This window comes from Dromaius novaehollandiae, chromosome Z (genome assembly GCF_036370855.1).
Source record: "Dromaius novaehollandiae isolate bDroNov1 chromosome Z, bDroNov1.hap1, whole genome shotgun sequence".
Lineage (NCBI taxonomy): Eukaryota > Metazoa > Chordata > Aves > Casuariiformes > Dromaiidae > Dromaius > Dromaius novaehollandiae.
In genome coordinates, this window is record NC_088132.1 from 58,243,518 (window position 1) to 58,269,964 (window position 26,447).

Below are 26,447 nucleotides of genomic sequence, written 5' to 3' on the forward strand. Positions count from 1 at the left end.
CCGCTCAAAGATTTTGAACGCTTTCAGCCCTGAGATGGTTTCACGCGTGCTTTGACACCTCATTTCTCCTTAGCGGTGTCCAGACATCACCCAGAAGCACTCAGCTCCCACGGAAGGCAACTGCCGCCCTGCGACAGGGCCTCACGGGGACCTCGGGGGCAACCAGCTACGCGTTTACGAGTTTTACTCGAAAGCTGCTCCCTTCCGCTCCCACCCCTCGTGGCTGTTCCCATCGGCGGCGCCTCCCGCCCGCCTCAGCGGCTACTGCTACTACAAGTACGAGACGTGTCTGCAGCGGGCCCCGCCCCTCCCGCAGGCCCCTCCCCTCCCATCAGGCCACGCCCCCACCGGGTCGCTCAGGCGTCGCCTAGCAACCACGGCAGGAGCCAGGCGCCTGCGCGCTCCGCTCCCCGCCGCGACGTCACTTCCTGCTACCGCGGGCCCCTTCCGGGTTGCGCCACTTTCCCGCCCGGCGGGCCGGTGGTGGTCCGCGGCGGGGGCTGCTGCTGCTGCGGCGCCGCGGGGACAAGCTCGCGCGCGGCGCGGCGGGGGGCGGGGCGCGAGGCCGCCGCCGCCGTTGCTGCTGCCCTCGCGCCCGGCCGGGACGCCATGGCCGGGGCCGGCGGTCGAGGCCGCGGCCGCCGCTTTGTCCCGTGCGCCGGGCGGCGGCTGGGGAGCGGGCGCTGAGGAGCGGCCGGGCATGGCCTCCCCGCCCGGCGCGGAGCTGCGGGCCCTGCGCGACCAGGTGGCGGCGCTGGAGGCGGAGCTGGGCTCCTGCCGCGGGCAGCTGGAGCGGGCGCAGCGCCGGCTGCGCCGCACCGAGCGCCTCTACCGCGAGGCGCGGGACGGTGGCGAGGCGCTGAGGAGGCAGGTGGGTCCCCGGCCGCCCCCCAGCCCCGGGCCCTGGCCTGCCCTGCCCCGTCCCTCCTCCGCCGCGCTGGGCGGCACCTTCGGCCCCCGGCCCGGGGGCACCCGCCGCCCTCTGAGCCCCCCGCCGCGGTAATCCCCCCGGCCCGGCCGTGCCCCCTGCCGCGGCCCCTTACCCCCCCGGCGGTGGGGCGGGCCGTCCCCCAGGTGCCCTTGTCGGGGGGCCGCGCCCCTGGGCCGGGGGCAGCGCTAGCGCCTCACGTTTGGCAGTAGCAGCCCGGACTGGCAGGTGTGCGCGACGGGGAGGAGGGTGAAGCCTTCAGAGCCACGAGGTTGGCGTCTCGGGACAAGTGAGGTTAGCAGAAGGAAAGTAGCTCAAGACACGAGGAGAGGTAAAGGAAGAGCAGAAGAACCGCCCCACGGATACTCGTGGTAAAGTAGGGAAGCTTCATGATTTTTGTTTGTTTTAGGTCTTGTCAAAACTCTTGCCACGTGGTTTGAATATCACAGTTCATCACTGCGTAGCAGTGGTTATTGCTTGAACTTCAACTTTGCAATTTGGCTATTTTAAAGATAACTTGGTTTAGGTTTTCTCCCAAATGTTTGCCTTTAATTAAAGTAATTGCCTTTACGCATTGTAAGTAGAAATTATGTTTTTTCATTATGATAAACCATTCATGTGGAAAATTTTCTCCTGCAAAACAGAGATCAATTGGAATAGCTATGATGCAATTATTTCTTGTCTGAATTGTGGAAAATAAAATAGGGTGGGATATTTTTCGCTGACACAGACCACTAGAACATTCTTTTGTGTTCTGTAACGTGCTGTTTTTCTTGCAGGTTGATGAGCTCACTAAGGAAGTTCATAATAGGAAGAGGAAGGAGAAAGATATATCTAGTGTAGAAGTACAGACAGACGACTATGCTGCATGGTCACAAACAGGTAGAGGACAGTAATTGCTTAAACAAATACCTAGGACAGTGACATTAACTGATTTTTTTTTTTTAATATAAAATACTTTTCAATTCAGTATCCTTAGCTGCATCAAACTCAGTAACCTCATACAGTCTTTCAGACCGTTTCCTGTTTACCCAAGCCATATGTTTTAGAACTTCTGTCATACCAAATACTGATGTACTGTTATGTGAGTAGCTGTTGTGTTTGTTCTGCCAACAGTGTAGTTTAGGTTTTGTCTTTTCTTTGAGGCCTCTGTTCTTTCGCTATCTATGCTTATGTGTGATCCCTGCATACTTTGGAAAGGTGTTTTCAGACTAACTTTTGCTGATGAAATTTTTGCATTTTACTGACTGCCTTCGATTTGGCATGTGTTGAACTGAAACTTAGGCTTCTGAAAGAAATTTGAGAAGTGTGTGGAAAACATGATAAACTAGCATGGACTGTAGCAGAATTCATGCCATAGTAATCTGATAGCATTCTTTGATGCACAGTCTGAGTTTCTTTTTTTCTTTGATAGGAATTCATAATTTTAATTTGTTTGCTCTTCCAGTTCAGTCTTTTGTCTATTTCTCTTATTCTGTCTCACTCGAAGGCTGTAATTTTCCAGGATTGTGACACTTTCATATGACAGTTTCTTGCAACAGTTTCTTTACTTCTTTGTATAGTGTCCTAGTGCAGTGGAATTCTGTTCTGTAAATATTAGTTCTTAAGTTTTTCAGGAGAGAGGGGAAAAAAAAAGGAATTACATATGTCTGTTTTACCAATTTTTGAAATACATTAAAGCAAGACTTGGTTTGTTCAGTGAAAGTAAAATAAATACAAATTGGTGATGCTATCTAGTAATTGATTTGGGTTAAACTACTTATATGCATACATTTTGGGATTAAGTTTTAGGATCCTTTAATTGTCTTCTGTAAAATACTGCTTTGCTAATTTTTGTAATGTCAACTTTTTCCTGCAGATTATTACTACTATGAAAATTATTACAACACTGACACTCAAGATTGTGCCTCTGAACTATCAGTGCAGTACAATCATGGGACTGAAGGCACTGAGCATAATTTGACAGAAGAATCGCAGGCAGCTGGTAATATTCCTTTAGAGGTGGATAGCACTGAAGTTGCTGAATGTGGAAAAGAGGAAAACTTCATTCAGAATTCACAGGTCATAGAACTATTTGGGGTTTTACAAATTTTGAAGTCACTACTTTATTAATATTTCTCACTTAATATATGTGCTTTTGGTTTTGATGTCATTGTATGGAAATGATTTTTTTGTGATGGTCTGATGCTGATACTAACAATTGCAGATAAGCATCTTCCTTTGTGCTTTGGAACTCAGGATTTTTTTCTGGTATGTTCTGAGTGTAAGATTAGTTCTAGAATTGTAAAAATGTGTGCGTGTTCCAAAGTATATTTTCATTATATTTTGTCAATACCAAATACTGACATTGTGCTTTTAAATAAATGTAGAAAAGAGTAGTTGTCTGAGGATGTGTGGTTTAAGAAGGCTGTGGGGCAACATTTGCCCGTGCTAAAGACTGCAGAGTTTGGGGAGGCAGTGACAAAAAAAAAAAACCCTTGTATTTTCGTTCCTTCAGCCTCTCCGTTTTTGACTATGGCGTTTTAGCAGCAATGAAGTTAAAACAATGACATCCACATGTATGGAATAAAATTTGTTTCCTTTCTGTTAAGCGTATTTTAAAGAAAGTGTTCATAAATGTTAACAAGCATTCTATAGAGGTTTTAATATGTTGGTAGTTATATTCAATCCATTAATTTTCCATCAGTAGCCACAGTTACATGTAGAGTTGCATGAATAACTTGCCTCTAATTCAAGTTTATATGCTCAAATCTGTAACATGTTCATTAGTCTCTAAGCTGTTGGTAAAAACACTTTTCATCTAGTATGTGGATGAATTTTTGTATGATTTAGATAGCATTAAAACTTAGTAATGTATAAGCATTCTCAGTGTTCCTAAGAAATGTAGATTATATACTACTGGATTGGAAGCACTGAAAGCATGGCATCTTTTTATCAACAGATTGTTTAATATGGTCATGCTGACTCTTGTTTTCTTATGTTTTGTTTTTGTTTGTTTCCACTGATATAAAGGGGCAACATATAAGGAGAAGGTAATTGGTTTTCTGCTATTCAGCCTTCTTCTTAGATCATCTCAGTCACTTAGCTTTTTTTGCAATTTAGCTTGTAGCAACTGAAATGGAATTGAGAGCACAAATTTATTTTAGAAATGTAATATACAGTGTTTAGTTTTGATATGAATTACTTTTGAAAATGAAAGGCATAGGATGACGTCTTGGTCTCACTGAAATCAGTGAGAGTTTATCAGCAAATTACAGCTAGAGTTAACCTTCCTTCTAATATTCCCTGAAACAATCTAAATCCATACAGCACTAATTTGTTCTATTTAAAATGGAACATTCTAAAACAGAACATTGATTAAACCTTTTTATATTTCCTTTGTGGAAGAAAATTTAATTTCTTTCTTTTTGGTCTTAGGAAGCAGAAGATACTTCAGTACCAGAAGGTTCATTGGCAGAGAGCTTGAGAGCTGCTGCAGAAGCTGCTGTTTCACAAACTGGATTTATTTATGATGAAAATACAGGATTGTATTATGACCATAGCACTGGATTTTACTATAATTCGGTAAATATCTTGTTCAAAATCCATAGCATTTTTCCTCTATTGCAAAAGTCAAATTAATAAAAATTGATGTGAATGGAGAAGATCCAAGCTGATTTTGTCATTTGAAGAGTATCCTAATGAAGGCTAGTAATAATGAAAGCTTGTTAATTAGAGTTACTAAATTATTTAGGTCAAATTAAAAATGCTGAACTAAGAAATAAATGTAGGCTTTCATCCAGTTCTTTGTGATGTCTCCTAGATTTTTAACTTAGCATTCTTGTAGAAAAATTAAGTAATGTACTGCAGAAATTTTATAATATAAAGCTTCTCTGTAGTGCTTTCAAAACTAAGAGCTCGAGCTAAAAAGATGCGACTAATTTTGAACAAGACAAATGGCTGAACCAGTGTCAATGACTTCTCCACAGTGAAAAACATGTCAAGAGAAAATACAAGGAATGGGTAATTTAGATGAGTACTATTACCAACTAGCTGCTTGTTTTAGGAAAGAAAATATCTACAAAAATAAAGATGTCAGTGGATCCATATTCCGTAATGATTAATTTCTGCAATGCATTTTTTGTAAGACAGCAATTTGTTTTCTTTTTGGCCTATGAACTGTGTGTGTATGTGTATATGAGTGTAGAGATATACATATGTATCTATATAATTAGAGATATAGATATACATACGTTTTCACAAAACCAGGTGGATCTACTCTGCTGAAAAAGAAAACTTGTATGTTTGCAGTACTACATACAACTCAAAAAAACATACATATCTGCAGTGCTTCCAAAAGAAGTCAGGTAGGCTAAAAGTCAAGAACATTCTCACATGACTTCGAAGCATTACTACTTCGTCTCTATCCCCCCTACATGGTGTTTCAAAGGGAATGCTTAGTCTGCCCTGAATAGCCACAAGTTTTGGGGTCTAAAGTTGATGTCAGTTGACGTCATTTGCGTAGGAGCCACCTGCAACTATAAGTGTGCTCGTTACCTGATCTAAGAGAATAGGAGGAATTGTTTTGCTTGCAAGGATGTTTCTGTACTTTGATTTTTGTTACTTATTTTTTAAAGTCCTGAAAACGATATCAGAAGCGATGATATTGTTTGTGGATGTAGTTAGGTATATAAATGTGTGACTGGAGTTAAACATTTCAGCTTATGATACAATTACACAAAAGAATAAGTTTTTTTTTTTTTTTTCAGTGCCCGTTCTGAATTACGGGAAATATTCTTTAGTACCTCAATTATTTCTTAAAACTTCATGTGTGGTTAACTGGGTGTTTCATTAAACTATTTGTTTAGCATTGTATTTATGAAATAATGATAGCGTTGTGCTTTGTTTTTCTTCTAAAGGAAAATCAACTGTATTATGATCCAGCAACCGGAATTTATTACTATTGCGATGTGGAAAGTGGCCGATATCAGTTTCATTCACGAGTGGATTTGCAGTCTTATCAGGCTTCTGGTACTCAGCATGCCAAGGATAAAAAAGTGAAAAAGAAGAGAAAAGATCCAGAGTGGATTACCTCAAATGAGTATAAGGTAACTGTAGAATTGAAAGATATGAAATGCAGAACCTGTTTTTTCATGATGCAAATTAAGCTTTATTGGGGTTTTTGTTGTTTTGGATTTTCTTTTAGTGGATATATGTTTATGTTCTGAAGGATTCAAATGTCTTTGAAATATATATAGAACAGGCTTCTGAAAGGTAGCTAAAATCAAACCCTAACACAAAAGCATTAAAATAACTTTCCCATTGAATGATTAAGGATAGAACTTTAGACTTGGCTTCTGTTACTTTTTCAGTATTTTATTTAAAATACAACTGCATAGATCTTTACATTGGCTTGTTAATGAAACTCTAATAGGTAAACACATTGGGGTGAATTATGCTAGTACGTGGACTTAAATTTTAAATATAACTGGTTTTGTGTCAGCAACTCAGTGTTACCTTACTGTCTTGGGTTTTTTTAATGTTTGTTTAATACAAAAACTTAGGGGTCTTTTTTTTTTTTAAAAAAAAACAACTTTGTGATTCTGTATTTCAAAGCTCATTCCATTGATGTCTTACTGTATCTTTTCCATCATTGGGATTGATGAAATGTGTATGAAGTTTTAATTCCTTTCATATTACGCTCTTCTACTGATATTTTATTTAAGACATTGTTGTCCATAGTAACTGTACATCTTTACAAATAAATATCCACTGTAATTAATTTGTATTTTAAGTAATGAAAAATAACATCTTCCTATATGTTGTCTTCTGATTGCTAAGAGCATACCATATATTACATAATCAGTGAGTGCCTTGAAAAATATTGCTCACTCCTAAACATCAGAATTTCTATTGTCGCACACCTATTAAGATTCAAGATGCTTTTTTTTTTTTTTTTGATGAACATTATTACCAATGTTGAATCAAATTCATCTGGTGCTCTTCTGCAAATCTGCTTTATTACTTAAGATTTAATTGAATGTATTGGCTTCTTTAGTTTGCAAGGGCTCCTTAGCTTGCATTTCTAAAGCTGCTTGGTTAACTGTTGCATAATTTCACTATATAAGCCTCAGCCAAGCTGACTGGTTGAAATCTGAAATGGTTATGTTAGTGTACAGGTATTCCTACTCAGTAGTTGCATATCATCGGTGTGGTGTTCAAAAAAATTTGTGTAGAGAGTTAGGCCTTCTGAAAAATTTAAAAAATTGAAACTTTATATTAAGAACTGGTGAAGAAAGATTATGTGGATAGAGGTAATTGTTCATTAAATCCATAATGAATCAGTTTGTGACTGATATGGGAATTTCTGCTCTGAGATCACTTGAAGTGGACCATTCGCTTTTGAAAGCTTGAGGTGGATACTCGGCAACAACTGAGTGCAACAATCCTTTAGACTTGTGCGAGGGAGCTAATGAAGCTAAAGCTAGGGGTTTTACCAGCATTTATGTTCTGTATCTAGTGTCTGCTGTGAGCAAGTATTGAATTATTCTGCCACTCTAAAAAGGCATCGCAAATACAGAATTTAATTCATTTTCTGTCAGGCTACAAAATGGGAAAGTTGTATGAACAAGCCTTTGTCTTATGGTGCAAATAGTAAGCCATTTAAATTTAGTTCTGTGATGAACTGTTACATGTTGACCTAAATCTAAAAGCATATTTAGAAAAGTTCTGTGGCATTGCTTTGACCTAGCAATTAACGTTGGGTGCTTTCTGGAATCCTGTCACCTTCCACTTACATTGTCTGATTATACTGCAAATAGTTACTCCTCCTGAGCTCATTTTATATTAATAAAACATTCTTATGCAAATGGTCTTGTTAGCAAGTTAGCTCTTTCACATGAAGTTCGCACTATCACAAGGTAGGAGGTAAACATCCACTTTTTACGATGTGTTTTATTGTTGGTGAATCGAGTACTTTGTTTTATTAATTAATTTTTTTGACCAGCAAGATAACAGGAAAAGCAATCAAAATAAAATTTGTGGTGCACAGATTTGTGCATCTGTAAACAGTAAACGAATGATGGTGTCATATTAAGAAACAAGGCCGTCTTCAGTTTGGGGGGGAAAAAAAGAAAATGAAATTCAAAACAATTACTCTTCACTTTGAAACTTGAAAAGAATAGAAGGCCTTTCTGTCAGTGCACTTTTATGTAAATGTACTGTTAGATTCAGAAAGAAACAAAGCACCTTACTGTTGCATCTTACAATTGGATGAAAACACCTTATTCTCAGAGTTTTTATCATTAAGAAATGCATTTGTTAGTTTAAAAACAAGTTACAGTAGAGTAGAAGTTAAGATGGTGCCCTTATGTGAAGGATTTTTCAGTTATAAAACTGAAAAATAGTTTTAGGTGCACAATGCATTTATAGATGTATGGTATTTCTTGGCAATATTGTTGTTGTCCAGTTCTGTCTGGTATTGTTAAAGGTGTTAATTAGTTCATATTAGTTATTGTATCACTTAAATGTATCCAGAGACAAAAATGAAAAAGTTTTTTCAGTAATATTTTATGGTCGAAGTATTATATTTTGAAATGCTTTTCTGCATACCTATGCCCAGCCTCTCTCTTTTACTTTCAGTCCATCTTCCATGCTTGAAATATAAAGTTAAAATATAAGCTATCCCTGAATATTGATTGATTCATTAAAGTTGCTACAGTTATTTTGAAAATTAAGTATTTCATTATTGTTTTTCCCAGTGGATTACTTATTTTAAAGTGCACTTTTAACCTGAAAAGTGACTCCAAACTGTAGTTGATTTCTTGACCAAAGTAAGTTTTACTTCTTCCTACCTTTACTGGCTGTAGAAAAGGAAGTAAAGTTGAGAATGATGTGGGATTTTTTTGGCCTGTGTACTGCCAACAGGGGTGAATAAAGCAATACTAAAATCTAATTCTGGGAATATGTCAGAACCCTGAACTTTATTATTCCGGGATGAAAACTGGCAGGTTTATAGGAGTACATATCCTAAGTGGAGAAAAACTTAAATATAGAACCTCAAGTACATGAACATTTGTTAAACTGGTTTTCTTTCCCTTTCAACTAAGAGATTACAGTATTACAAGTAAACAAGTATTGATATATATTCAGAATTATTTAAGAGTTGTCAAAAACAGAAAGTAAGAAAATTCAGAATGTGAGTGGGTTTTTTTTTACAGCAGATATATAAACATACACAATACTAGTATCTGTACAGTTTTTAGAAAAAAATCTGCTTTTGAAAGACTTGTTCTATTTAAACCAAAGTTAATCACTTTTTAATCTAAAAAAGACAATAATGGACCAGTCTCTGTTAATCTTCTGTTTCTGGTCAGCTGTTTTTTTGTTGTTTGTTGTTTGTTTTTTATATTTTATTTAGCTTGCAGCCGTTGTGAAGAATTTTGTGTGCTTAGCTATTTTACGTACGCTATTTCTTTTAACAGTAGCATGTTGGGATACTTAATGCTACAGAAATAGCAAATGTTTTCCCCAGGAATAAATAAGTGTTCTTAAAAAGGCAATATAAATCCGAAAGTCCAAAAAGTAAAATGTAACCTGTTGAAATCATAATATAGTTTTAACAAGCTGAATTGTCAAACAAGAAAGAGCTAGTGAGCTTCTGCCAGAGTGAATGTACTTTTAACTGCAAAAAATAATGGAGGGGAAGTTGCTTGTTTAATAGCTCCTAAAGAATTTTCCTAATTTATAAGAAAGCTTTCCTTAAAGACAGATTCTTTTCAGTTACCAAAATTTTGTATTACAAATAGCTTTATTTTGAATTGTGAAACTAAGCATGTTGCCCACATACTTGCTTTAAGTAGAGAATGAGTCTGTAATTGGTAGGATGTAAAATTAGATAGCCTACATTCAACTCACTTAAGGGGGATTAGTTGGATACTTTGGAATTTTTAGTTCTGTTCCAATTTCTTTTTGTAGTGGTAGGTCAAAATTTTTTGAAGAGAATTATTAAAATTATCTGCTGCAAGAGGAGAACTTTTAAATATGTTAACTTGAAAAAGTTACGGGAAAAAAAGGGGGGAGGGGACTTTAAAAAAAAAAAAAAAAGTGACTACACAACATGGCATAAATAATAATACAATCCCTGGACTCATAACTAGATTCAGGGTTTTCATTCAGGTTGAAGAAAAGTCTGTGTGCAAGGATGATGATTATTTAGTTCTAATTGCATGAATGGGACCTTGAGAAATACACAGCAAAATTGATATATGGGACTTTCAGAAATATATAGCAAAATTGTTGTGTCAAAGCCTACTGGCTACATCAATGACACTTTTTTTCCATAAATGAATTTTACAAGTCTATGTGAACAGTATTTTAAAATATTGTCTAATAAACTTTATTCCAATGTTCTTCTGGAAGTTCACTTCTGCTGTCATCTTTTCCGTTGTAGATGCATCCTAGGTACCTCTCTAAGAGAGACTAGGCTTTTGTAGTAGTATTTTCCCATGGAACTCTCGAAGCAGTGATTCTTTTTTTTTAATTATTATTTTTAATCATGTGTAGTTTACTTTTTGCTGATATTCATCCCATCTTTAGGTACGTCAGTTGACAGAAACCATGGCTAATCTGAAGATTTCTTCTTTTGGATTGGCAGCTTCTGGTGAAGGTAGAGTTGAGACACCAAACACATTAGTCTGTGGATGTTTACCTTTAACCTTGATTATATTTACTTAAAAAAAAAAAATAGTACCTGGTAGTTAATGTTTAGATACCTATTTACATAGAAGAGTTACTAAACTTTTTGCTGGTTTTTGGTTGAAATCAGTTCATCTGAGTAGTTTCAGATATATTTGAAATAATGTATGAGTAAAACATCTGAAGAAAACTTTGATGGCACTCTGTAATATTTGGGAAAAGGTATATTTAGCTTATTGTAGTAATATCGAGTGTCTTGACTGATCACTTTACATGCTCTTTAGATGAGGCAAATTTGTGCTTCTTGTATTTTGGTACTGCCTGCCGGTTGATAAAATGGCTTCTTTATGGGAAGACTGGTTTTACTCTATTATAGGTTTTAATCGGGTTTTTTGCATTAGAAATTCCAGTATTGTGTAGGCTGGAAGACTAACTGGAGTGCTTGTAAAATAGTGCTGTCAAACAAGTGAAAGACCCATTTGAAACTTAGAAAGTGTTTGTTTAGTAACATACTTAGTTTCAGACTAATATTTCAAATTGAGAAATTCAGTGCTAAAGATTTAACATTTGGCCCTTTCAATGAGAGTGTTAAGTACCAATGTTGTATTCAATTAAATCATCTGCTGAACTTCCAGCAAAATCAAGAAGCAACAGACTTGACATTTCTGAAGAGTTGCTTATATATAGATTTAGTGTAAATTCAGTTGACTAGATAACAATATAGTTGCATCAGTGCATTTGCTGGAACTGAGCCAATTATGCTGATAATTTTAAAGTTCTAATGTGTAGACATGCTAAGAGTTGCATGAAAATGTGTGTAGATCAGGCGTGATACAGAAAAACAAACATGAAGGTGTTCTGAAAGAATGTTTGGGTTTTACTCTGCTGCAGAAAAGCAAGACATTAACAAAATTCAAAATATTTTAAGCATTTTTAAAACACTTCAGTTATGATTATTCATGTATATATTTAAGTAGGGCAATCTGCACTTCAGAAGGTCTTTGAGTACTTCGTGACCTATTCTTTGTAAAGCAAAACCATCAATTCCTGTCATATGACAATGATTTGTAATTCTTAAAAGATCTGCACTTTATGGGATACATAAAAATGACATGCTGGTCACAAACCTCACAGAATCGTAACATAATTGAGGTTGGAAGGGACCTCAGGAGAACTGTCTAGGCCAGCCCCCTTGCTCAAAGCAGAGTTGACTAGAGCAAGTTAGTCGGAACATTGTCCAGTCAGGTTTTGAGCATCTCTGAGGATGGAGACTCCACAGTCTGTCTGGGCAGCCTGTTGTACAACCACCCTCACAGTAAAGAAGTGTTTTATTATGTTCAAGTGGAATTTCCTGTGTTTCAATTTGTGCCCATTGCCTCTCATCCTGTCACTGGGCACTGCTAGGAGGAATCTGGTCCCATCCTTTTTACACCCTCCCCTCAGGTATTTAAACATACTGTTAAGACACAACCACCACACCAGAGCCTCCTCTTCTCCAGGCTAAACAATCTCAGCTCTCTCAACCTTTCTTTCTCATATGAGAAATGATCCAGTCTCTTAATCATTGTTATTGCCTCTTTGCTGGACTTACTCCAGTAAATCCACATCTCTCTTGAAGAACTGGATGCAGCACTCCAGGTATGTCTCGCTAGTACTGAGTAGTGAGGAAGGATCATCTCCCTTGACCTGCTGGCAACGCTTTCCCTAATGTGGTCCAGGATGCTGTTGGCCACCTTTGCTGCAAGGGCACATTGCTGGCCCATGTTCAACTTGTCAACCAGGAGCCCAGGACACTTTCTGCCAAACTGCTCTCCAGCCATGTGGCCTGCAGCCCGCAATGGTGCATGGGGCGATTCCTCCCCAGATTTCACTTGCATCTTTGGCTGTGTCTTTGCCAGGAATGTAGAACCGTAAATTGACTCCATCCTGCAGTTAAGAAATAGTTTATTGTAGAACAGATTCATCTCTCCTTTCAACTTTACTCATGCTTTGTTAGCGAAAAGCCAGAGATTGTGTGGCGATACCCAGTAGAAACAAAGTTATCCAAAGCTGAACCAGGCAGAGGTGAACTCTGCCCAACATAAGGCTATTGGGGTGGGCCTACTAACCCTTTAGATATATTAGGTAAAACAACATACAAAGAAAAGTATGTGCCTAGTATTATGGTGTAATAAGAACATGAATGTAAAAGAGCATGGACTTGTGTAGTTTTCATGATGTGTCATGAGCTTGGGAAGAAGAGTTAAATATCCTCACACTGGAAAAAAGTGTATTGCTATTATTTCTTAGATCATTCAGGGTTATATTCACTGCATATTTTGTTTACTTCTGGTTCCTTTTTCTAAGCAGTGACAGTACAGAGGGACGTTATTAGCTGCTTTTTGCATAGTTAGATGCACATGCATGCTGTGTAAGTTCTGCACTGGTACTGCAAGTCATATATAATGAAAAAGGGCTCCTTCAGCACGAGTAAAGACCCCCTCAAATGCTTTGAGAATACATTTAGCATCCACAGGCTTAACATTTAGAGAGCATCAAGGTGTGCATTTTAATAGAGGTTTGTGAAAATGTAAAGGGCTCAAAATCCGTATTCTTTGGGAAAATAATACTAAAATTTCAGTCTTGTGCAAGGATTTCTAAACATTTGTTGTATCTAGAACATTTCAGGCCCTTACCTAAAAGTATAAAGATGATAACTTCCCCCCAGAGCAACTTTGTTTTTGAGATCCCAAACTTGCAAAGGAGTCTTTTATTGTAAATCCTTGCCAGAAACAAGCTTCTACGCTTGACTTAAGCGGAACAAAGCATATTGATGCTTTGTGGCATCAAGGCTAGGCTGATGGGTTCAAGGAATCTGCATCCTGGTGATTCAAGTGTTTAAACAAGAGCTGTATTATGCATCTGTTCAGCTAATTCATCATGTGTGTTTCACTTAATTTCAGTGAACAATACTGTCCTAAGTTTGTTCTAGTTGATCTCAATAGGGAAATAGTGGGCCCAGAATTGTAGCAACTCTGACATTGTTCGTATTGGTTTGAATACAACTATCTATGCTTACTATTAAAACTTCAGTAAGTTTTTCTTGCCCTAATTAAATGGGCAAATAGCAAGTCAGTACAAGAGTTGATGACTCTTTTTCTTTTATACAGATGTACTGAGTTATTTTGACTTGTTTCCTTGAGGTGTGTAAGGATACAGTTTCTTCAGAAGATGAGGAATGTGAAGGTTACCTTTCAGCACTTCATAAATAAGAGAACTATTTAGTTCATTTGCTTTCTTAAGAGTTGATTATACTAAAATCCAAAACAAATTTTGTTATTTAATGGTCATATTGGCAGAATGATGTATAGTCTTTGATCCATTTACAAGAAATTTTTTTTTAAATTGCTGCTTTCATCCCAGAACAAAAAGAGTATTGCCTGTTTTTTTTAGTAGCCAGGCCCTGAAACAATTGACACACTTTTATTTTGTAACTTAAAATGCCTGAAGTGTTCCCAAAAATCAGTATCACCTGACCCACTGTGGAGAAAGAGCTGAGTGACTGGAGCATTATGTTTGGGTGTCAGTCATCTGCTGTTTTGCCACAATCATGTGATTTGAGCAGACCCCTTAGATTCTCTGGCTTCAGACTGGATTAATAACACCTCTGTAGCTCACAATATTACACAGAGAAATACATCCAGGACTGTAGAGCACCTTGGTATGACTAGTATGGACCTGAAGTTCATACCAAATAATAGATACAGACAAAAAAGTACACTGGAAAAGATCACTGGTAAAAGCTATAATCTGGTTTGTCAGAAAGGCTTCCAGTGGGATATTATTTATCTGACATGAATGAACTGTGCAGTCTTACTCTTGGCCAGGTTACTACATCATTTACTTAAAATAAAAACATAGGTGGTAGGCTTATGTTCCTGTCTATTTGTAGTTACAATACTTGTAGTGTTCAGGGAGGAGGGCTACTGATGGTAGAGAAACCCTAAACAAACCTGAGTGACTCAGGTTGATAGTTCTTCAGTTAAAGCATCATGAGGCCTTTCAATATTTGCTGATTATTAATGAGAATCTGCTGTCCTATTCAAAATGTTTCAGAAGCATGGTGTAAGGTGCCATCCAATAGCTTGACTACAGAGCTGAGAGGAATTTTTGTGTTTGTCTTAAAGCTGTGCCACTGATAAGCTTTCACAGTTTTGGTCAAATTCACCATTTATATCGATAAAACAAGAATGCTTTAATTTCCACAGGGTTGATATTCATATCAATTAATGTATCTTAAATTGTAAAATGTTCTACACTTGATTGAGGGAAAAAAAGGGATGCTTTTTGTCATACCTGCTATTTATTGTTTATCTGCAATTCAGGACAATTGAATGTATTCATTCTGAATTAAAGATGGCAAATAATAAAATTTGGGTTTTTTTATTTAACTTTTAAAGTAATTTCGTTCCTCTTTAAGAAGATTGTCAGGGTTAGTCAATTGAGAGCTACGTTTTCGAGGTATTCTGGAAAAATTGACTGAGGTCTTTTGAAGAGATTTTCAGTTCAAGGAGTCTTGATTTCCCCCCCGTCCCCGTCCCCGTCCCCCCACCCTCATCCCTGCTCGTGCAATTAAGTGGTGATGGAAGAACCTACAATAAACCAATCAGTGTGGTGTTACAGTGGAAAAAATATCTCAATGGTTTTGTTAAAGTTGCAGTTTTGAAAAGAGGAAGATTAGGTCATTAGACAAGCATTGGTGGGCATTCCAGGTGTTTGGGACCATATGGAAAAAAATGAGAAGACAAAAACAGGAGGAAGATATGAAGATCAACCAAAGATGTTTAAAATGAGTTTCAAGAATTAAGAAAGGGACAAAAGTAGGAGTCATAAAAGCAAAACTGGAAAATATTCAAGATGCTGTTGTACAAGTTTGAAAGTAAGGACAAGGATCTTGAATTTGTGTGAGAAAATAGGAGTAAGTAAAGGTTAGAAGAGAAGAGTACAGTCACTGTTTCTCAAATAGAAGATGATCTTAGTCATGCCTAATAGCATGTGGAAAAGGTTTCTACTGAAATAAGTCCATTGTCTGCATGCACTAAACGTTCTTGAATTCTGAAGTCGTTTCCTAACTGTTCCTAGTGAAAATAATTGCTAGTGAAGGTTTTAATTTCAGGCTAGTAGTAGAGTCTAGAATAACTCAATCTGTAAAGAATGTAACATTCTTCAAGTTTGATTTCTATAAATCTTCTCCAGGATTTGGACACAGAAGAGCAGAAATCTGCTAACAGTCTGAATTGCTTTTCCACTACTGAGCAAGTAAGTTCTACTGAAGAAGAAGAATCTCCAAATGTGAGAAAGAAGACTAAAATGGACACAAACATACGAAACAGTATAGCAGCCAAAGAATCAGTTTCTACAGACAATATAAATTCACATTCAAGGAAAAGTACACCAGATACTGCAGCATATACAGATGACAGTAAAACTATAGATACAGAAAGTGAGCCAGAAGAAGGTGAAATTATGGATTCTGAGTGTGAAGAGTATAGCAGTGAGGAGGAAGTGACAAGTGAAGAAACTGCTGATTCAGAAGTCTCAGAAAATGAAGGTGAATTGTGGCTTTTATGTACAATATTGTATTTTTTCAGGAGCCCATTAATAAGAAAATGATTTGGATATTTAAAAGTAAAATAAAAGTGTCTGACTTGAGATATTTTGGGTTAAGCGCTGCTGTATATATTACTAATGTTTGCTTTCATTCTCTCCCCTTTTACTGTAGTCAGAACTAAGCAGTAATGTTTTTCAAAGCTGTTACAGGTATATAACTGTGCTTATGTAGAAATCTAGGTGATAGAATAAGGTTTGTTCAGGTTAGTGACTAGAGAAGTGAAAGTCTATTGCTGAAATAGAGATTCTAGTACAGTCCTTATGGTAATTCTGTGGATTAAGTCTTCAAATAATATATAGTATTTCTAATGCTTTTGATGAATACTCATGTGTAATTCAATGTAAGAGTGAAATTCACCGTGGTGAAAAGGTGAATGTGAAATACTCTGTACTACCCAAAATCTTATTTTCTGTGTATTTCGGTGGCAGTGTGTAAGAAGTGAATATAGAAAGGAAACTGTATACTTTTCTTGTATCAAAGAAAGTGTTACCATAGGTCCTCAAGACCTCCTCAAGAATTGGATAGTCTCACAAAAAGACTAACCTGTGGAAAAGGGACCATGCATATGCAAAGGATATTCCAGATCACAGAATGAAATACAAGCTATAGAAGTCTTCACTGCAGCCTGTTTCCTGGTCACAGTTTACAGTTGCAGTTTCTTTCTTTTATTATTTCACTTACTCATCTACTCTGAGTGATTAATACCATTCAAAATGTGCTTGCTACACTCAGGCTTTTAGATTAATTTTTCTTCTTTCACTATTTTTCTAATTATCAACTCTGCAACAATGCCAGAGTAATAGAAACTGGAGACAGTTTCTCTTCCCTCAATACTTTGTGAGCTGGTCTCTTCCCAACTTGCCCTATCCGTTCCTATATCAGCTTATTGGAGGCTGTTTCTGCAAGTGTCCATCCAGGAACAAAATTCATACAGCTGTTAAAATGAAACTAACACATACTGAGGCAAAGAGCATGTGCATCTGTAATCTCATCTATTATCTCTCCTTATCTGTATTGGTGCTCAGTGCTAATAAAACAGTAAAAATGCAATATTTGCCGTAGAAATAATGAAGTATACAGGTTTATATGCATTGGGCTTATGATTTGGTGAACAAAAAGGTGTTGGCAGTGCTCAGAGTAAAATTGTATTGAACCAGGCAGTGTCCCTCATCAGTTATAACTAATGGGCCATAAATTTATAGTGTATTAGTTAATTCTGTGGATTTATTTATTTTATTGCTGTAAAAATACATGTCTGTACATGTAAATCAGAAGTAGGAAAACTTTTCTAACTGATAATTTAGTATGGAAGCAGAAAGCCTTTGAAACAGTAGTTACATCAAAGTTTTCTCTCAGATGTGCTTATATGTTTCCTTTTTTGAAAGATTTTTGCCAGATTACTTCAAATAATTGTTATTCAAGTTTTATGGCCAAATGTATACCAATTGCTTGAAAATTACGGACTATAGGAGTAAAATTGTGATTTGTTGGTAGCAATGATTTTTTTTTGTTGTTGTTATTATAGATGAAGAAAAAATTTGGCCTCCTTGTATCAGAGTAATTGTAATAAGATCACCAGTACTACAGACTGGATCACTTTATATTATCACAGCTGTGAAACCTGCTACAATTGGAAGGTAAAACTGAATGGAATTTATTATATATATCTCAAGTTATCGCAGGCTTTGAAAGTTATATAAGCTGCTCAGTGTTGTTCATCCCTACTGTTCAGGCTTGTTCTAGCCTGCAGCAGTTGTGAGGTACTGTGATTAGCCCACAGTAAGAGGTTTAAGTCAAATCATATAACATCATGTCTGCTATCCTAACAGCACATGCATATGCAGTTAATATAGCTCAGCAAGCTATGAAAATTAGGTAGTGGGAACTACCAAACTGTAGTGGATCGTTTGCGTAAGGCTTAATGGCAGCGTAGTTGCAAGTAATTTTTTGAAAACCATTGTTTCTTAGACAGTGAATAATTTCTGGGCCACTGAGTGAATTTTTCAGAAATGAGAGAATACATTTCAGAAATTCAGGATCTCAAGGAAGCATAGCAGGTATCTTTGCAAACCTGGACTCATCACACATACAAATTCCAGTAGGGTCAATTCATCACTTTGAAATAGTAAGTTTAGTTTTGTGGTAGCCTGTATGCATTTTTTGTTCTGTTTTATTTTTTTTAATCATCTTGTTTGTTCATTGTGGATATTAAAGAACTGCTGAATTTAGTGATGCATTAAGGCTTCTTCAGTGTTTACTGAAATCATCACCTCTTTTCAGTTGCTTTTGGTTGGTGCTGTTAGATGCCTTTTTGCTCTTACAGCTGGCGCTTCCTAGGTCCATCTGTTGGAAGTTTAATAGATGACAATGCTTGCAATTTGCATATAGGTCTTCTAACAACTGCATTCTTTCCTCATTGTCTGGTATAAGAAACTAAGACGCTAATCCCTTCCTCTTCCCTCCCACTGCGGTAGCTTTGACTGATAAATCTATACAGATTACTCTTTCATTGCTTGTATTACCTGCCTAATGCTACCAAGAATTGAACTCTGTCCTCAAAGGCTGATGTTAAGATGCACTGAAAAGCATGGATGATGCAGAGTTCACAGGCTGTTATTTATAGGACTTGTATGAGATTAAGAGTTCAGGTAGGAATATCAGATTTCTGGACAAACTTTTAAAGATACAGCTTTATCATGTGTACATTGCCAGCTGTTTAAATTATAGTTTATAGATAGATGAAGGCATATGAAGCAATTCTCTACATCATAGATTGCAGCACAGTACTTTTATGTCTGTAAAGCTCCCTGATAGCTCGAAGGGAAACACCTTTTGTAAGCCATTATAAGAAATATTTGTATTTGTCATGATTTATGTCAACTTGCCTTTCCAGAGAAAAAGATGTTGGGCATACACTTCAGATTCCTGAAGTTGGAGTCAGTAAGGTAACTCTTGCTTTTGTCTGATAGAATGTAGATGAATATACGGATGAAGCTTTAGATTTTATGGCTTAAATTTTATCAAATCTAATGTTAATTTTTTTTTTTTAAGTAGTTCTGGAGTGAGATGTGATTTCATATACTTCTGTGAAGGTAGCAAAACATGCAGTGTTTTGCTGAAGGGGACCTTGATGCAAACAGCAGTGTGACTTCAATGTCACACTTGCTTGAAGATTGAACAGGTTGAATTCAAACTCTAGGAAAGCTAAACATTTTTTTTTAAGCTGGAGTTTATCTGCAGTAAATAATTACACTCTGAATCTTGAATTTCTTAGTTAATGAACTTGAAAATGTATTATTTTTCTTGGGGTACTGATGGTATGATAAAATAATCATGTTGGCTATAGAACTTTTTTTATCATAAAGTAGTCCAGTCCTTGCAGTTGAGTTTACATCAACACGCTTTATCTTATTTTTCTTCAAGATAATAGTATAAAAAGTCATGTACAGGGAGTTTGAAAATATAATAGAATTCTTTTTAGTGACAGATAATAATGGACAGATATATCTTTTTCTAGTTAAGAAGGGATTAAAAATAAATTGTATGCTCTGTTTTGCTAAGTACTTAAGCACAGACCGTTAAGATAACAAAGACGTGTGATTTAAACAAAAAAGTTGATTAAAAACTGCATATGCAAGTATCTGGAATACACTTTACTGAGTTTTTGGTAGATGATAGTTCTGATTAATCAAGCATGTACCGTATTTATATTAAAGAATTTCCAGTGAAAATCTTTCCTGTACATTAATGAGTTTTTCAGAGATGTATTTTTAAATCGGGCATATGAAACAGCCAAAGAGTTTTTATTTTCCTGCAATGTTACCATTTTTCTCTATTATTTCTTAGTTTAGATAACAACATTCACCAATACTTTGGGCACCTGAATTGCTTTAAAATACTTTTCATTCAAATAATTCACTGTCTACAAGTGCCTACATTAGAAGTTATTTCACTTTGCAGATGAAGGTTCAAAGGCAGGAAGTTAAATGACACATCTATGTGTAGAAATATAAAATGTTCATATCAACTTGTTTTCCTTCCTGTTCATAGCTGATAGATGTGGACCATTCTGGCATTTGCTTTACATAAAGTAACACCCTACAGATATAGCATCTTTAGAAGAAGTTTGGGTTTATCATATTCAGTGAAACAGAGGTAGAAATTAAATTCTCTCAAGTGATCTAGTCCAGCTTTTGACCGTTATAGGCATATTCCCATTGTAAATTTGTGGTATCCAATCTATAAAACACTTTTTAAAATTCCTGAATGTGGCAACTGTTCTTGCTCAAAGTTAAGGAGGGAATTAGTTTTAAATGAGAATTTTCTCCCCACGTTGACTGCTATTTTTTCTCCACTATGGCAAAAGGAATTTTTGTTTGTCATATTTAAAACTATCACTGTTCTTAGACTGTTGTCTTTTAGTGGGAGCCTTAATGGGCTACAGAAGTTAATATTTTGTTTTGCTTATTGGCAATTTTTGTAGGTAATATATGTTTGTCAGTAGGTCTGTATGTTATAAGACAAGTAGTTTGGCATGGAATTCTGTCTTCTCTGCTCTATCTGCGCTTAGTGCAAAAAAGTTTTAATTAGGTTGTTAGTCTCAATGTCAGAAAGGCAATAAGAGGAACAGCAGTTGATGGACAGGAACTGTTGTGTTCTGGGTGTTAAGGTACACATCTTAGTACATCTGCTTCAGCTATGAAGGCTCATGTAACGTGAATCTATAGAATGAGATCAGATTTAAAAAAAAAATTGCAGATCTTCATGTATCCATTGAATGTATGCCACAAGCACAGGAAAAAGTTAAAATGCTGTTAAAATCCTTCATTTCCTTCTCTTGCAGTCCTTGAGGTAAAACACACCACACTGGAAGTGTATACTTTTTCAATATTGAATCCCTTTTAATAAAATCAGCTTATAGTCCCCATAATTATACTAGTAATAAAATACCTTAGTTCATGTTGTTGCAGCCCATTCATTTACATCTCAAATGGCTGAGGCCATAAAGCATGGCATAATGTGGCTATTAACGTAGAGTACCAGAACCACTCTGTTAAAAGGTCCCTAAAATACCTTCTGAAATCTTACTTTAAAATGGTATGTAAACTCTGAAATATTTACTTAATGAAAACATTACACTTAGATTCTTGTATTTATTAGTTCCATGCAGAAGTATATTTTGACCACGATTTGCAAAATTATGTTCTTGTGGATCAAGGGAGTCAGAATGGAACAGTTGTTAACGGAAATCAGATTCTCCAGGTGAGTACTTAAGTTGTAATGCTTATGTATGTTAGAGAAAAGTGGAGTCATGGCCATTTTAAATACATTATGATAAATCACTAACAACAGGCTTCTTTCATACATTAATCACTTCTTCAGTTCCCTTCTGTTTTTAGGACCAAATGTAGCACTTCGGAATGGATTTTTCCTAATTTATAATATAAAATAAACAATTACAGTAGCTAGACTGAAATGCCCACTTGAAGTTTTTGCCTGGATTCCTGAGGCCAAACTGAATCATTAAAGTATTAGCCGTATTCATGTAATAGAGTTTTTGCCCTTCGTTAGTAACTGATAAACATGGCTGCCAAAATTTTCTTTTGCTGTACTGTAGCCCAAAACAAAATGTGATCCCTACATCTTGGAGCATGGAGATGAAGTGAAGATTGGTGAAACTGTACTTTCTTTTCACATACATCCTGGCAGTGATACTTGTGATGGTTGTGAACCAGGACAAGTCAGAGCACATCTTCGCCTGGATAGGAAAAAGGAATCATCTGGTTAGTCACGTTACCACTAGATATATTTTGACAATAGTTCTTTATTGACATAATTACTTCAGACGGTTTTAATCTTGCAATTTTCTTGTCAACTGGGAATAGGTCTGCAATGCATGATGAAGTGTTTTCTTTTGGTATATATGTCTGTGTAATAATGTTAGAACAAAATTTCTGTCCCTCTTAATGTTTAAAAATATTGTTACATTATTGTTTAATTAAATTCAGTCCTGTGTTCTTCCTTTTAGTTTGCCCAGCACTTAGCAAAGAAGAGAGAGAGTTAGTCAGAAGAAAAGCATTAAAACAAATACGGGTAAAATATGGTTTACAGGTGAGTTTACAGTGAATGTTGATTAAGCGTTTGAAGTCTACACCCACTCTGATTCCTGTTTTAAGCCATGGACTTGAGTGAATTAGCAGATTTTTCAAAAAGCTTGAGCCTGGTGGTTTAATGCGCACTTGTCGCTTGTATACTAACTAAACTAGTCATTTATAAACACCTAAAGAGAGAGATGATGATAACAGGACATGGAAGATCTGTTAAAATTTTAAGAAAAGATCATCTGTTTCAGTGTATACAAGATTCTCATCCTTTTGCTGTTAATATTTCTTTGGACATTGTATTTTTCTTTCTGCAATGAATGCACTGCAACTTAGTGCAAACTTTATTTGGAAAGGAAAAAAATGATGGAAGAGAGCTTTTGTTTTTGCCATAAAAGAATGCCAACATGAATGTACAGGCAATACAGTGTGCAAGTATGCAAGTTACTTGTGTTTTAGAGATGATTTTTTTTTTAGCTGCAGAGTTGCATCTAGCAGTCGTAATAATTATTCATGAAGAAAAAGCCATCATTTTTCTCAAATTCTTCAGCTACTGAAATCACATTGATACAAAATGCATGAAGTGCTTTAGTTCTGTCACCTATTCTGAAGAAACAGGTGCTGAGAGACAGGCAATGTGTTAAGTCTCGTGGAATTTTCAGTGGCTTATCAATATGATTTTGTGCTTAATATGAGGAGATTTTTTCTTCATACAAAGAGAAGATTCAAGAGAATCTATTAATTTATAGTCTGAAATTGATGAATTTGGCAATATTACATTATTATGTGATGATGGCAATAACAAACTACTGAATGAGAACTCTGTAGTGTTTTGGTACAATATTTAGAATTAATAAAATAGGACGAAGCTGCTTCACTTATGGGGGAGGAAGGAATCAAGTTATCATAAAAGAGACCTTAAAGCCAGCCATCTTTGCCCTGATGGAATTTCTTCTGTTCATAAAGAACACAGAGTATGAAGACAACAAAGCAGTGAAGAATCCAAAGTACAAAGACAGAGCAGGAAAACGCAGAGAGACTATTGGAAGTGAAGGAACTTTCCAGAGAGATGACACTCCAGCTTCTGTCCATATGTAAGTATGTAAAAATCTTCTGTGTCCTTTGATGGTGAATCTTTAAAAATGGTGTACAGTAAGTATTAATGGATAGTTTGTTACATTGTGAATTATATGAGCATAATGAGTTAGTAGAACTGAAAGATAGTAAGTTGTTGTTCTTGTTTTCCAATTCAGATACTATTATTAACTCCACATCTTCCATACAGAACTTCTAACTTGACATGAGGAGTGCTTAAGATGACTTTCTTATCAACTCAAAAAATAAGGAACTCGACACATGCAGCGCTGGCATCTGCAACAACCTCAGTTTCTATTTTTCTGTCTAGTCCCAGTAACACTACACATGCAAACTCTTCATCTGAATAGTTCTTCATTTCCAATATCCAGCCTATCACAGGAGTTGAATTTACACACCTCTTATTGGAAACTTACTTTAATATTCCTGTTTAACTATTCCTTTGCATCTGTACTTTTTTTAAGGAACGTGGACTTGTAGATCTAACTAATTTGTAAATTAGTAAAAATGAGGATTAGGATGCTTTAGTGGTGAGGTACTTACTGCCTTTTCACTGTGCAGTGGATTCCCACCCACCCACACTGTATTTTGTAATTCCTAAAGTAACCAGGTAGTTCAGCATGGTTTTAAGAAGTCAGTAAAAAAAAGTCTTGGAATAGCGGACCAAAGTACTAAAGATCTGCATGGGGAACTTGCAGCAGGTGGCACTATGGTCTTCTGGATAGTTCTTGATGCAAGTAGGAACAGCAGAGCCGTAGTTGGTTGCTGATTTTTAGCACAGTGGATGCATGTGCATTTCTCTTGTTTTATATTTGAAAACAGTATATGCTTTGTATTAACTCTTGCTTATCAGTTATCTTAAACTTTCTTTAAAGTGAAATCAGCAACAGCAACAAAGGACATAAAATGTTGGAGAAAATGGGATGGAAGAAAGGGGAAGGCCTGGGCAAGGATGGTGGTGGTATGAAGGATCCGGTAGGTCTGGTTTTTGCTTGGAACACAAAAACTGAAATGCGTTTGAGATGAGTGATGTCCTATTGCAAACCATGATTCACTTCAAAATCATCAGTAGGAAGGAATAATCTCAGTAGTACTGACTAATCTCAAATCATTCTTAACTTCAGTTAGATTTTGTGAAGGTTTTCAATGATTACATCACTCCAGTGGAAAATGCCAGTAATGTTTTTGTTATAAAACCAAGCAAGGGAAGACAGACAGCTTCTAGCCATGTGAATAATCTTGTGTTTGAATACAAAGTCTGGAGGAAGACTGAAATCGCTTTAAGTGATGTGAATTCATTTTAAAATGGGCCATAGTAAAACCCTTCACTTTCAGAGAAGGATGTAGCACAAAATTCAAACTAGTTGACAAGCGATGAGAGAGAGAAGCTGTCTATAAGTCACTTATAGCCTCCAAGGTCTAGGCTGCTGTGGCAGTCATCTTAGCCCCTTTTGTGTCATGAGAGCCATGTGTTGTATTTTGGCAGTTGCGCTACTCAGAGCCATGCTTTGCTTTGTGTTGCCAAACTGTGCCCCTCGCTGGGCTTATATGCTATTTACTGCACTCAATGAGGAGTATTTCACGGGTTAGTAAGTGGTAGATGACATCATTCAGCACTTCAAATTGCAATTTTAAAGATGGTAAGTGGTTCAACAGTGGTTAAAACAAGTGATTGTTTAAATAGTACTTCAGATGTCAGTCCATGATCTGGGTTTATTACCATTAGAACCTTAAACATAAGTGTTTGGGAAGGGGGATTAGTATTATAAAACATGATTTAAAGTATTTAAAACATCTAACTTACAGTTACAGCAATTTTTAATGTATTTGACAGATCCACCTTCAGTTACATAAGATGCATGCAGGTTTGGGTACAAGTAGACCAGCCTCAATTGAAGATGTTCAGATCATCCAGAGCAAGAATAAAAAGAACTGGGATAAAGCAAGAGAAAGGTTTGCTGAAAACTTCCAAGAGGCTAAAACACAAAAGGATACACCTAAGGTTACACCTTGGGTTAGAGGGACTGCAGAATAAAAGTGACTGGTCCCACAGCAGGGTAATTCCTGTGTGTAAATAGTTGGGAGAGAATTTATTTTTATTCTTTTTTTTTTCTTTTGCTAAAGCCGAAGTTTGGTGATATGTGACATACCGTTGTGAAAAAACTCTTCAGGATTAACTCTAGTATGTTCATTGGTTTTCTGTAGTCTTCACGCTTTTATAAAATCACATTTTTAACAAGAAATGAATGAAATTTAGAGGGATATTCAAATGTAAGTACCAGAGAGTGATACTATTACGAGCAGGAATTTTCTTCAATTGTGTTTTTAGCACATTACTTCATGGAAAGTCAAACAAAACATCTGTTACATTTAAACTTAAAAAGAATACCCTTAACTTTGGAGCAGTGGTTTGAAAGCAATCTGAAGCAAAAAAAACCCAAAAACCTCACCCAAAGCTGACTTACGGAATAGCGCAAGAGCCTCATACTGCCTCTTCGTGTGTGTGGAATGCTGAACAAGAACACACCAGTAACAGTCAAATGCTTCAGCCTGCCTTCAGAGAAAACAAATTTGGTATTTCTGATGATCTATCACTAGTGTTTATAGTAACAAATACTGTACTCCATGAAGTAAATTACCAGCACTGGTGAAGAAAAATGTTCAGAGGACAGCTTGTAGCAAAATTTCTTCTGTGAAGAACCTGCTTGAGACTTGTTTAGTAAATTTGCATCGTACCTTTAAGAGGAGGTATGTTGAGAGAACTGCTGTCTGTGTGCATTATTTATTGATTTCTTGTTCTGATGCATCCATTGCTGGCAATGGAGTTTATGCCAGGAAAAAAGAACCAACCAACCAGATTTTCAGTGGGAAAGGATTGCCAAACTGAAGCTAAAAGCTTGGTATTTATTCAATGTGCCTAAACAGAATAAATTATTATCAATTTAAGCAGTGTGCTTCTTGATACTATCTTGTGCATATGCTGGATATGAGTGTTCTT

The 26,447-nt window shown here is 36.7% G+C and overlaps 1 protein-coding gene across 1 annotated transcript; it reads left to right on the forward strand.

The window, feature by feature from the left end:
- The first annotated feature begins 418 nt into the window (after nt 1–418).
- LOC135325022 (angiogenic factor with G patch and FHA domains 1-like) lies at nt 419–26,395 on the forward strand. Its single transcript, XM_064502358.1, has 14 exons — nt 419–871; nt 1,708–1,810; nt 2,787–2,989; nt 4,346–4,492; nt 5,827–6,015; nt 15,839–16,193; nt 17,779–17,890; nt 19,147–19,198; nt 21,414–21,515; nt 21,871–22,036; nt 22,282–22,364; nt 23,321–23,448; nt 24,325–24,424; nt 25,284–26,395. The coding sequence occupies exons 1-14, from the start codon at nt 701–703 to the stop codon at nt 25,482–25,484; spliced, it is 2,112 nt and encodes a 703-aa protein (XP_064358428.1). The 5' UTR covers nt 419–700; the 3' UTR covers nt 25,485–26,395.
- The last annotated feature ends 52 nt before the right edge of the window (nt 26,396–26,447 follow it).

What these genes read in the sequence shown, in the direction of transcription:
- LOC135325022 (XM_064502358.1), top strand. Translation starts at nt 701, where the DNA reads ATGGCCTCCCCGCCCGGCGCGGAGCTGCGGGCCCTGCGCGACCAGGTG. An exon ending in TAGGAAAAAGGAATCATCTG is followed by an intron (nt 22,037 to 22,281) that starts GTTAGTCACGTT and finishes TCTTCCTTTTAG; the next exon opens with TTTGCCCAGCACTTAGCAAA. An exon ending in GTGGTGGTATGAAGGATCCG is followed by an intron (nt 24,425 to 25,283) that starts GTAGGTCTGGTT and finishes TGTATTTGACAG; the next exon opens with ATCCACCTTCAGTTACATAA.